Source organism: Stigmatopora argus, chromosome 11 (genome assembly GCF_051989625.1).
Source record: "Stigmatopora argus isolate UIUO_Sarg chromosome 11, RoL_Sarg_1.0, whole genome shotgun sequence".
Classification (NCBI taxonomy): Eukaryota; Metazoa; Chordata; class Actinopteri; order Syngnathiformes; family Syngnathidae; genus Stigmatopora; species Stigmatopora argus.
Window position 1 is genome coordinate 17,839,754 of NC_135397.1, and position 13,605 is coordinate 17,853,358.

The 13,605-nt window shown below is 40.6% G+C and overlaps 1 protein-coding gene across 5 annotated transcripts in view; it reads left to right on the forward strand.

Annotated features, from left to right (window-relative positions):
- Positions 1 to 13,605, forward strand: part of ddx51 (DEAD (Asp-Glu-Ala-Asp) box polypeptide 51) — an 87,584-nt gene that overhangs the window by 4,517 nt on the left and 69,462 nt on the right. For all 5 annotated transcript variants that reach the window (XR_013303935.1, XM_077613659.1, XM_077613662.1 and 2 more), the window contains exon 3: positions 8,780 to 8,901. Coding sequence is in view for 4 of the 5 variants with exons in the window: in XM_077613659.1 (XP_077469785.1) it covers positions 8,780 to 8,901 (122 nt within the window). In the remaining variant the exon portion in view is untranslated. The remainder of the gene's footprint in view (positions 1 to 8,779; positions 8,902 to 13,605) is intronic.

Here is a 13,605-nt window from a genome sequence, read left to right on the forward strand (position 1 = left end):
GACACACCTTCAGTAAATTAAAGTTATTAGCAAATTGACTCGCATATACCGTATTCACTCGCCTATAAGATGCTCGTGCGTATTAGCCGCACCCTTAAAATTGTTGAATTTTACTATTTCTATAAGCCGGGGGACACACCCTGAAATCAGTGGCCAGCCGATCACAGGGCACAAGGAGACGGACAACCATGCACACTCACACTCATATCTAGGGGCAATAGAGTGTCCAATCAGCCTACCATGCATGTTTTTGGAATGTGGGAGGAAACCGGAGTACCCGGAGGAAACGCACACAGGTGGACGTGACCTGGATTTGACCCCAGGACTCCAGAGCTGTGAGGCCGACGCGCTAACCACTCGCGCCACCGGGCCCCCCTGATTCACAATTTTCATCTCCATATTCATGGTTTTAATAGAGTACAAATGTGTTACTTTGAAGGGAAAATCTTAAGAAAAAAGCCATCACACGTGCTATTTCTGACATACCGTATGAATCAAAAGTGCATTATTAGGTTCAATTTCATAAGGAAGTTAATATTCCTGTCTTTTGTAAATGCAAAATATCAAATTATTCAATTTGAAAAAAGATCTATCTTGATGAGAACCTGATGCTTTTTAATGACAGAAATTACAATACAAAATATCTCGATTCTTTGGATGGTTCATATTACTGCAATAGTTGTCACTTTGGAACAAGAAATAAAACAAAAAAATAAAAGGGGAATTTACCTTTATTTCAAAATCACAAATGTACAATCATGCAACTAAACCTGAATTTAAAAAAGAATTCACATGAGCGGTATATACAGGAGGTGTGTCTGTAGCGGTCGACTTTTCACGAGCTCTGTCGGTGGGTGCAATAATAACCTGAGATACACATTGCGCAGGTATCAAGGCTGATATTTTAGCGATCGACCGCAGGACCTTCAATCAACCTTAACAACAATTGGGATGTGCTGACATTGTAAACGAGCACATCTCTCAAGCTTACTTGCGTTTGGCCAGTCAGAGCACGTTTAACTGGGTAAGACGGCGGCGCCCTGAGCGAACTGACTTTTTTCACGTTTTATGCAAGATTTTTTTTTCTTGAATTTCATTCATAGACATCAAAATAAATTTTGATCAGTGTTTTATCTGTTTTGCTTTTCTGTATTTTGAAATAAATGACCGTATTGGCCGCATTGTCTTGCGTCATGGTCTTATGGCGTTTCGTGCATGTCGTCTTTTTATGCGCTTATAAGTCATCATTTTTTGCCCGGCAAATGCGGCTTATATGCGAGTAAAAGACGGTAATCCGCATTTGTTTGACAAAAAAATTGTGATTGAATCGAGGGTACGGCTTATAAGCGCATAAAAAGACGACATGCACGAAACTGCAAGGTAACAAAGACGAAACGCCATAACACCTTAATGCCATGATGCCATAACGCAAGACAATGCGGCCGACCGATACGGTCATTTATTTCACAATAGAGAAAAGATAAACAGATAAAACGCTAAACAACATTTATTTTGACATCTATGAATGAAATTCAAGAAAAAAAAAATTTGCATAAAAAAAGAAAAAACTCACTTGTGCTTTCCACCGCTCGCTCAGGGCGTCGCCATCCCACCGCAGTTATAAACAGGCTCTGACTGGCCAGACGCGATTAGCCTTGATAGATGTGCTCGTTTACCATGTCAGCACATCCCAATAGTTGTTAAGGCTGATCGAAGGTCCTGCGGTTGATCGCTAAAATATCAGCCTTGATACTTTCGCAATATGTATCGCATGCTATTATTGCACCCACCCACAGAGCTGGTGAAAAGTAGACCACTACGGACACATCCTGTATATACTGCTCATGTGAATTCCCTTTTTGAATTTGTCTACGTGCAGGCAACGGGAACACAGAAAGAAAAAATTCCATAATAATCATGTTTGGAGAAAAAAAATCAAGAAGAATGTATAACAGAACTGATTTCAAGCTGAAAGTTGTAAGGTATGCAGAAAAAATTGGCAACACATGAAGCAGCAAGACACTTTGGATTTGATGAGGCTAATGTTAGAAGATGGAGAAGTGATTAAACACTTCAATCTATGCAAAAATAAAAAAAGGCCAAGAACTGGCCAACATTCAGCTTCACGGGGATGGTGTAGCAGATTCCAAAAAAGAAATGATCTCACATTGCGGCACAAAACCAAAATTGCGCAAAAGTTGCCAGCCAAACTTGATGAAAAAATTCTGAACTTTCAAAAATGTATAATTACCAACTGCAAGCTTGTTGATTATCCCCTCTGCAGAATTGGTAACATGGATGAAACGCCTATGTGTTTTGACATGCCTAGAAATACCACAGTGCATAGGAGAGGGGGAAAACTGCTCGTCAGAACAACTGGGCATTAAAACACTCACCTAACAGTTGTTTTGGGCTTCACCGTGGATGGAGGAAAGTTGCCTCCCATGGGGATTTTTAAACGCAAAACCCCCCACCAAAAGGCAAGTTTCCCAGTGAAGTTATCATTCATCAACACCCAAAAGGAAGGATGAATGAAGATGGTGTACTGCTGTGGCTGAAAAAAGCTTGGAGCCGCAAAGTGGAGCATTACTGAAAGCCCTCTTTGCTTGTATGGGACCAATTCAGGGCTCATCAGATGGACACAGTGAAAATTCATCTGACGTGCATGAAAACTGTCCCGGCAGTTATTCCAGGCAGTCTCACTGGAATGTTGCAGCAACTGGATGTGAGTTTCAACAAACCGTTTAAAACTTACATGAGGAAGCTGTGGACAGAGTGGCTGTTGGAGGGAAAGGCTGAACTGACTCCTAAAGGGAATTTCAAACGTGCACCCTTACCCACTGTGGTAGAGTGGGTGAAAGAAGCCTGGGAGGCAATTCCTGCATCAATGATTAAAAAGTCATTCTTAAAATGCTGCATAAGCAATCAAATGGATGGCACTGAGGATGATATTCTTTGGAAGGACAATGTAGGAAAAGACAGAGGAAGACACAGGAGATATAAACACAGCAAAAGAAGATACAAAAACAGATACAGAAGTAGAGGATCATGACGAAGCAAGATGGGATGATGATAAAATTCATTACTCAAATGAAGGCTGGATTGAATTGGTTGGCGAATCAGACGATGATGATGAAAATGATTTTGAAGGTTTAGCTGCATGATTGTAAATTTGTGATTTTGAAATAAAACAAAATTCCACTTTGATTTTTTTCATTTTATTTCTTGTTCGAAAGTGACAACTATTGCAGTAATATGAACCATCAAAAGAATCGAGATATTTTGACATTAGAAGCAATATGGCTGCCACAACATCTTAAGCTTCTGGTAAGAAAATTGTAATTTCTGTCATTTAAAAGAATCAGGTTCTCCTCAAGATAGACTTGTTTCTTTTTTCAAATTGAATAATTTGATAATTTGCATTTACAAAGACAGGCATATTAACGTCCTTAGGATATTGACCCTAATAATGTGCTTTTGATTCATTCAGTATCTCAGAAATACCACGTGCGATTATTTTTCTCAAGCTTTTCCCCTCAAAGTAACTCATTTTTACTACCTATTAAAACCATGAATATGGCGGTGAAAATTGTGAACCGGGGCGGTTTATACGTCAGAAATTGTAAAATTCAATAATTTATATTGAACTTATATGATAGAGCGGCTTATTTGCGAGTAAATACGGTAATTTCACATCATCAACATTTGCAGCAATATTGTGCTTGTTGACATTTTTAAGCCATAGATGACGCTCGTCAGGCTGGCTCTAAATGTGATAAAGGCAAACATTACAAAAAATGTCAAGATGCTGCAGATATTGTTTCCCCTATGCATAACAATTTTAAAGAGCAAAAGAAGCAAAACAACACTCAAATTATATTTGAGTAGGTTTCATCAAAGGATTTTGGCCAAGCACCACTGAAGTTCGAACGTAGTGCTTAGTTCTCACAAATCGACTCTGATTGATCAATTCTGAAATTGTATTTTGCGTATAGGTCACTACCACCCATTGTAATTGTTGACACCTTGTATGAATAATTAACAGCTGGTAAGCCTTGATAGCATGCAGGCCAGCCAAGAACCACATTGTCCAACTTCGTGCTATAGTTAGGTAGAGGCTGTTTCCTCCGACCACTGCACGTCTCCTGCATTAGCACTGCAGATGCATACAGTTTATGTCGATTTGACACGTACAGGTAGATTGGTTTGCTGTAGTCAGGTGCAGCCAATGTCGGAGCTCTTCGCATATTCTGTTTGATTGTTTCGAACGCAATTCCGGACTCATTAGTCCACCATATTTCAAAGCCGCTTTGCAATTGTTTGAAGACTGCCTCATTTAACACCATCTTGAAGTTTGCATGAAAACTTTTCCTCAGTTGCTGGTTAACCTGGCCGATATTCGATCCACCTCTCTTCAGATTGTCGCTATGTTTCTCCATTTATCTCTTCTCTTCTTTTCCTCTCTTTCTTACCGCTATTTTGTATTTTTTTCTTTGTGTTAACGCTCTTTAATTTACTTCGTTGTGCTAGCGCTCTTTATATTTATCTTCTTCGTGACAGAGGACTTTTGATCTTATGAATTTAATGCTTTATATTATACAGTAATTCCCTGTGATACGAGCTTAATGCGTTTCGGGACCAAGCTCGTACAGTGGTACCTCGACATACGATCGTAATCCGTTCCGAGACTGAGATCGTATGACGAGATTCTCGTAACTCGAGCGGACGTTTCCCATTGAAATGAATGGAAAACAAATTAATTCGTTCCAACCCTCTGAAAAAACACCAAAAACAGGATATTGGATTGGAAAAAAATGTTTTATTTTGACTTTTGACTTTATCCACGGCAACGACCCACTCGTGTAAAACATGTTTTATTTCTTCTAATTCGCCATGTATTGACAAAGTAATAAATAACGAGTGGTTCAATAGTAATAAATGTGTTTAATAGAAGTAAAATTAGACGCATTTCGCGGAGGGGAAAGCGACGACACACACGGAGGCGGGGGGAGTTGTTGGGGGGGACTTCATCCACGGCAACGACGCACTCGTGTAAAACATGTTTTATTTCTTCTAATTCGCCATGTATTGACAAAGTAATAAATAACGAGTGGTTTAATAGTAATAAATGTGTTTAATAGAAGTAAAATTAGACACATTTCGCGGAGGGGAAGGGAATGTCACACACGGAGGTGGAGGAGGGGGGGCTGTTCGGGGCTGACTTTATCCACGGCACTCGTAAACGAACAAAACAAGAGTTGTTTGGAACTTGCCGCTTCCCCGTGTCTGATTACCGAGTGTATATTCCAGATCTTTTCTTTGAAAAACTCTGCCGATCCGTTGTTGTTTACCTGGTATATAAATGTAGACCAAAGTGGGGGGAAAACGGATGTGGAAATGCAAAGTCCGCCCAGTGCTCGTAGACTTATTTTATACACGAAAGAGATGCAAAAAAGACCATGGCCACCTGGCTTGGTCGCATCACGAAATTTTGACCGCATCACGGGCGAATTATTCGATCGAAATTTCCGTCGTAAGACGAGAATATTGTATGACGAGCGGTTGTATGACGAGGTACCACTGTATGATAATTTGATCGTACCTCAAATCAATGTTTCCCATAGAAAATAACTGTACAAATTCACAGCTACCAAATTCTGCGAATCGTCCGTAGTTTACTACGACAGTTTTGTAGCAAATCACGAAATCCGCATTTTCTATGAAAACTTCGAAAAAATGAAAAAAACAAGCAATGTCTGACGCGATCAGTGATTTGAAACGTTACGTTTGCTTTTAATAACTTTTTCAGTTAAAATTCGCCGATTGAGGATGGCACAAATCGAAACGGATGTGCAATCCGTTTGCAGAGCTGCCAACCTCCGTCGACCCCATTTCAAGAGTATCCTTGTCCCATTTCCGGAGTTTATCCGGAGTGAATGGGATTCACGCAAAATCGATATGCGCTGAAGTCGCACAAGACAAATCATTCGTCAGAACTTGTAACTCGGATGATTCACAATGCACTCTTGTTACCGAATTCTTCCGGTTTACAGTACAGTTGAATCAAGATGGCGGAAGCCGTAGCCATGGTGTGAATTTCGCGGCATTTAAACTGGAAATTTGGTACTTTTCTAAAATGGTTGCTTCAAAAAAAATAGGTGACACGTTTTTGGGCATTTCCGGAGTTTAGGGAGGTTGTCCAGAGTCCCGGAGTTTGCGCTGCATTTTCGGGTAAACTCCTGAAATTCCGGAGTAGTTGGCAGCTCTGCGTTTGTCACATCCGTTTAGGTCACGTGGATGTAGTTTCGATAGATTTTTGAAGGAGCATAGACGTACCGTAGCCATGGCTTCCAAGCGAAGAAGAGAGAACTGTGATACTGATATTTTGCCATCGAAAAAAAATACAACGAACTGCAGCCTGCAAAAGATCAAGACGGAATACAGTATTATATAGTCGTGTTTGGCGCCATCAACTGAAGGATAATTCTTTGCGTACTGTAAGTATTGCAACATGAAAACTTGCTTTGCATGACAAAGACTTGTTGGAAGTGAAAGTGGTTTATGAAAAGATTAGTATTCCATTTGAGAAAAAGGATGAAGGACTATTGGTGAGAATGTTGGTCAGTACATGAAAGAGCAAGAAATGCCTGAAAAAAAGGGACTGCCATCTGCACAAGTCTGAGAAAGTTTTATAAAACTGCAGTGAAATATATAAAAGAAACATTTCCAATAACGGACGAATTGCTCAAACATGCTGAGGTAGCTGATCTCAGCATCATTAAAAAAGGCTCCTTCACAAGTATAAGGTACTTCATCAACAGATTCTCATGCATGAAGCCTGACTGTGAGGTTGATGCCTTGGAAGAAGAATTCAGCTGTGTGCAAGTTGAGGAGCTAGGAGACATTACAGTACAGGAGAGAGCAGATGTGCAATGGGGACTAGTAGGAGAAATAAAAGACAGCTCTAGAAACCCAAAATATGCTAACGTGTGGGAGCGTGTTTTCAGTGCTTTGAGGAAGATCAGGACAGACTTCAGAATGTCAAAGGGACCAAGCACACTTTAGGCTATGTGCTTGGTAAAGATGGACATGCAACTGGCAGGAGCAGCTTGCTATGAACAGAAATATTCAAGGGAGGAGTCAAAAGAGGCCAAGCGTGTAACTGATAAATTTAATAGAACTAAGAAAATTGATTAAATTTGCATGTGGTATAAAATTTGTAGGTCTTTCATTATTCATTTTTTACCTGAAAATGTTAATTGCCACAAATATTTTTGACATGATTGCATTCACACCAATTTTGTGTAATAAAGTTCTCAATCATTGTGTTGTTTGCAGCTTTTTTTAAATAAGTGATAAAATTATCCAAAAAACGACTTTAAAATTAGAACTTGTGCTCTTAAACGGCACTGGGAAAAAATACCCCAAAATCTGAAAATTCTCTTTACCCATTCTGAAATATGATTTTCGGTGTATGGCACCTCTGCAAATTAATCCGTTTCCAACCTCTGAAAAAAAAAAACAAAAACAGGATATTACAATGGAAAAACATCTTTTTATTTATTCTAATTCACCACCCACTCACAAAGTAACAAATACCTATCTTGTTGCTTTGATCTTCGATGCTAAAGTGTACTCAGTACAGACTTACCGTGGAGTGCGTGGACGAGAGAGAGAGAGGACAGGTGAGAGACTTGACGGACGTGCTCGTAACATAACATAAACTTCAAATTTAACTTAAATGAACTTAGATTACTATACACACTCACTTAAAAATAAGTTTTAATCTTCCGTTACACTAAATTTAAACCTTGTGCGATAATGAAGGCAAATATATTACTGTAATCCACCATGGCTTTCGATTCGGAACTTTCTGCTTATCCATGTCTCAGAAACTACTGTATCCCAGTTCCTTTTTTTTTTTAATTATCAAACCAGCCACGGCTCGCTTTGAAGATTTCTGCTGGTGTCTTTTTTAGATGCTTGCTTTGCTTTCAAGTCCATGTAGATTGCGCGGGCTTTTTCGCAGATTATTGACTCTTTCACACTATCTCCTGTAAAAAATGCAACAGGTACAGCCCGATGTTCGTAGATATCTTTACGCGAGGGTGATGCGGCAAGAAACACATGCTGTTCTCATAAACAGCTTCTCGCATACCAGGTCACCCAAACGGCCGCATCGGGAACCATTTCGTATGCTCGAATCTCAAAGCAAAAAGATGCTCAGTATTTTCCTCGTATTTCAAATTTCTCCTGTGTTCAGACACTCATATGTCAAGGTATTAATGTACATGCAGTTGTTTTGGTTTATTCTACTTTTGGCATTTAGCTATGTAAATGAAAATATTCTCATTTATCTTACTTGCTTTTATGGGGGATGAAGAAAAACCCTTATACATATTTTGGGATATTACAAAAAAAAGGAAAACAAAACAAAACATCAAAAATATGTTGTACCCTAGAATAAATCACTCTTTGCATTAAACTCGAGGAATGCTTTGGTTCCGATATTCCATTATGATCTATTACTATCATTAGTTTCCAAAAAGATGCAGCTCCATTCAGCAGACTCCTTTGACTAATGGATTGATATAGAGCAGCCGAACAGCACAACAGGACTGAAAACATAGAATTATTGGCTCCAAAAATAGCCGTATCGAGTGCCATTACCGATGCTGAGTATTGGATCGGCACATTGCTAATTGTGACACCCCTTGTAAAATTTTAATTGGAGTTTGTCGTTTTTATTCCTGAGTTTCTGTGTTTACTATACTTTCAGAAACTGTCACTGGGAGAGATGCAGAGGTTGAAAGGGCGGCGGAAGATATCCCAAATGAAACCTTGAATTGCTCATCTGGTTTTACAGTTATAGGGGGATTTGAGAGCAAACCAGTCAAAAAGGTACAGTCTTCCTTCGATTATCGCGACTTCCCCTCTGCGATTTTCTTCTGCTATTATTATTATTTTCAAAATTAAGTTCATAAAAATGTGAAAATCCATGCTGAAACTCCCAAGCGGAAGCCACTCCCCTGTCTACGGCTTGCTACTAGGACTCCACACTGAAAAAAGGTAGTTATAATAAGGGTGATTCTTCTTTGCGATTTTTCGATTATCGCGGCCATGTCTGGTCTATATTAATCGTGATATTGGAGGGATTGCTGTTCAGTAGTTTGTTGATGCTCACTAAATATAGGCAGTCCTTGTTTTACGATGTCCTTAATTAACGCTGTTCTAACTTTACACTTGTGGTTTTTCTGCCACTAAGTCCCCTGCACCAGTTTCAGTATAGCTAGTATATCAAAGCGCTTTTTCTTTTTGCAGCAGGGGTATTTTTGCATTTTCACCCTCTTTTCACATTGACCGTAAAGAAGAAAACTCAAATTGATGTTTTTCTTTTAAATTCATGAAATCTTTATGAAAATAAGTCCTGAAAACATGGGCACAAGTGAGTTTTGAATCTCTGATTTATAAGCAGAAACTCTTTTGGTCTGATTTGCTTAAGTTTTTGTTTTGATTCAGTTTTCCAAGGCAACATCACAGTGAAAAGTAGCCTCGCGACTCGGCCCTCGGCCGGAACAGGCAGCGACTATTAGAGTGGAATAAATGCACGATATGCTCTGAGGACGCAAGACCTACTTTATTGAACAACTCGGCATCTTTTATAGCTTGAGCATAGTACAGTGAAGGACATCTGCCATCCTTCGCAATCGCGTCTGACGTCTGAGCACAGTACAGTGAGAACGTGAAGGTCATCTGCCCTCCTTCGTCATCGTTTTTGGTAATGCCTGATATCTTTAAGGCCAGCTCATGAATACATGATGCTATCTGCCACAATAGGTGTTATCTAGACGAACGGGCGCCTCAATTTTCCACAATACGACAAGTTTCTTTTTTGAAGAGGATGCCTTCCCGGACATTCTTCTTCAAAAATGAACTCAAAGTGCTAGGGTCCACGCTGATCGCCTCATGCTCTTCATGTGATGGGATGCTGCTGGCTGGCTTAATGGTAAAGCCAGCCTTCATCAGCAAGGTTGACCATCCTTGTGCTTTAAAAAAACAAGGAAGGAGGCTCCCCTTTAAGGACTTGGACTCAAACTCCCATTAACCTATTTTTCTGGATTTGTATCAAGGCGAAAGGAACTACCGTATTTTCACACCTATAAAACGCACCCTGTCATTTGCGGCTATGTTTTCTGTTTTTTGTCAATACATTGGGCGCTTCCTCGGAAAAAGCCGCTAGCATGGCACTAGGCTAGCCGCTAGCGTACCTATGTTATGCTAGCCACTAGTGTATATTATGCTAGCCGCTAGCGTGTTTTTAAAGACAGCACGAGCAAAACTAAGGTTGATAATGCTTTATTGAGTTAAAAGGTACACTGATATAAAGAGTTTGGCGTTTAACATGCTAGGCTCCAGTCTCAGTCAGAGTTGTGTATTCCAGGAACTTGATTCCAGCTTTGGTGAAAGCTCAATCAACAGTGCTGGCTGACATTTGAGCCCCGTCATCCACACTCCATTGTAACTTGCGACATGCATCTCTCCCAAGCCTTTGATTCTCCTCGCTGTTATATTGGCATTGACAATTCATTCCAAATCGTCACGTAACTTATGCGACGCTGCTTGCCCGACCTACTATGTTGGCCATCTGTTAGCAATCCGCTAGCAATCCGTTAGCAAAGCTGTTAAATTGTGTTCGATCCATGGCTTCAGTCCATTTTCCAAGCGTTCACACCTGCATTGTGTTGTCATTCACGTCAGGCATTTCCTCTGTATAGCTCTAATAGGCTGTTTCTTTGAATATTGAGTGTTTTTGATGGTTAAAAGCGCTGCAACCACACGGAAGTCAGATCCCTTGCCACCCCCTGGGATGTTTTGAATGGATTTACCGTAATGCTGGGAATGCGCGGTGCGGCTATTTTTAGGGTGAACGTCCGCTGGGTTGATTGCAATAAGTAGCGTGCCGGCAAGAAATAAAACCAGTCTCAAGCGGTCAGGGCCATACAAAAATTGAATTTATTGCACAGACAAGGCGCACCGACAGATTGGGCGCTTCAACCATTTTAGAGAAAAATTAAGACTTAAGTGCGCCCTATAGGTGTGAAAATACGGTATTTTCACTGTGAGTACGGGATTTAAAGTATTTAGAATTTTTTGATATATACATTATATTTAAATATTGATACATTACAGTCTTCAAATACTTGGCAGCCGGTAGCGTCCACTTTTGCTCGTTTTTGCTGCTTTTCTATCTTTTTGAATTGCATTTTGACATTTCTGAATTGCCAAATACTTTGCCTTTTACTTTGTGCTTTGTTGTTTTGCGACCTTTGCGACTCGACCCCACCTAGTCGCGTGGCTTGGTCTGTCCTTGCTACTGTCCTGCTACTGCAACCAAGGAAATTTCCCGAATACGGGATGAAATAAAGTTCCAATCCAATCCAATGCTTATAACTGTAATAGTTAATAAATACACTTCTTGATAACTGTACTTGTGACTCAGGTTTTTAACTGCTGTAGTTCTACAATTAACTACTCTGATTGCTCTGTAGTGGATGGAGCTGATCGTTCATTTCTGTTAACTGGATCGGGCCAAGACGAAGGTTCAGGTCAGTCGTCTTCCTCTTCAGCTGGGATGGGAGTGTGACTCTCTGATGGTTGGTAACGACATAATGTTAAGCCTGTTAGAACCTGGAACCTTTATGACTTGAGCGAATTACCTATTTCTACTTGAATTAAGTTGAGTATGGCCACATTGCCTTCTGTTGCTAGCTGCAACTGCTGTAGCTGGAGGTGGTTCTTGAACTTTGGCCCTGGAGTTCCTCACTGGATAACTTGGATGGGCTAGCTGGCTTTCCGGACTGTACCTGACCTTCTTGGCACTACGGGTCCGTCTCTTGGAACTCAGCATTCCACCGATGGTATCTGTCGTGCTGAGGTGAGGCAAAGCGGTGAGGGATCCTCTCCCCTGCTTTTTACTGAGTTTGGCAATCTAGTTCAAGTTCTTGCCTGTCTTGCCTATGCCTTGCACATTTGACCTCATAGTCCTCTAGGGGAGTTGGTGTTAGGCCGTGCTCCACTGGCTTCATACTCCATATTGTCCCAAGTAAACAGCAATCCGGCTTCAAGGTCCACACATGAAGGAGAGGCTAGTTTGGACAGTATAAGGTGCTTGCGCAATGTGGCGATATGCTCTATTCGCTTGGGGGTGTCAGTCAGAACACAATGAATTCAAGAGAAGATTTGGGTTTTGGCACTTTAATCCACACAAGAATAAGTGACTTGGTAAAAAGCACTTGGCAGTGAGTTTGATTCTTAACCACTAACTTGCCCAACTCAGTAGGCAGATGAGTAGGTCTGAGCACGTTGAAAAGGAGCACAAAGTATGCGAGTGCAATCAGGGATATATTGCAGTTATTGGTCTTAATGTCTGTGTGCTTCTATAATAAAAAAAAAATGCAGGCTAGACGACTGCCGCCATTACCACGGCAACATCACAACTGCAGTGCATGCACGGCACAAACAATCATCAATTTTTGGGTTATGATAAAAAGAATGTACAGTAATCCCTTGAATTTCGCACATAATGTAGACTAGACATGGCCGCGCTAATCAAAAAAACGCGAAGATCACCCCTAGTATTACTACAATACTACATGTTTTTTGCGCCTATACAAAGTGCACTTGTACAATTATAAAGAAGTGTATTTATTAAATATTACAGTTATAAGCATAAGAAGACTTAATGTATTAGTATATCTAAATATAATCTATGAATACAATATAGGAAATACTGTACTCACAGTGAAAATTCTTCCTCTCCGCTTGATATAAATCCAAAAAACGGGTTAATGGGAGTTTTAGTGCAGGTCCGAGTCCATTACACTTGTATAAAGACCAGAGCTGCCAACTACTCCAGAATTTCAGGAGTTTACTCAGAAATGCAAGGCAAACTCCGCGACTCCGGACAACCTCCCTAAACTCCGGAAATCGCAAAATATTGTCACTTATTTTTTTTTTGAAGCAACTATTTCGGAAAAGTACCAAATTTCCCATTTAAATGCCTCGAAAATTAACACCATCGCTACGGCTTCCGTCATCTTGATTCAACTGCACTGTGAACTGGAAGAATTGGGTAACACGAGAGCATTGTGAATCATCTGAGTTACAAGTTCTGACCAATGATTCGTCTTGTGCGACTTCAACGCGTATTGATTTTGCGTGAATTGCATTCACTCCGGATAAACTCCAGAAATGGGACAAGGGTACGCCTGAAATGGGGTCAACGGAGGTTGGCAGCTCTGAATAACAAAAAAGGCATTTAATTATTGTCTTCAGGCACAGTCCAGACCTCTTAAACTTTTCAAATCGGCTCGGCATAGTCTTTGTGTCCACGATGCGAAAGAGGAAAAGGCAACACGACGTCACGACGTCCTTTGCTTTTTGTATTTGTGCGATCGGCTGGCCACCGATTAAGGGTGTTCCCCGCCTCTGGCCCGGGGACAGCTGGGATAGGCTCCAGCACCTCCTGCGACCCTAATGAGGATAAAGCGGTTCAGAAAATTAGATGAGATATAATATAACGCGATGTACCGAAGCCGTGAAGTA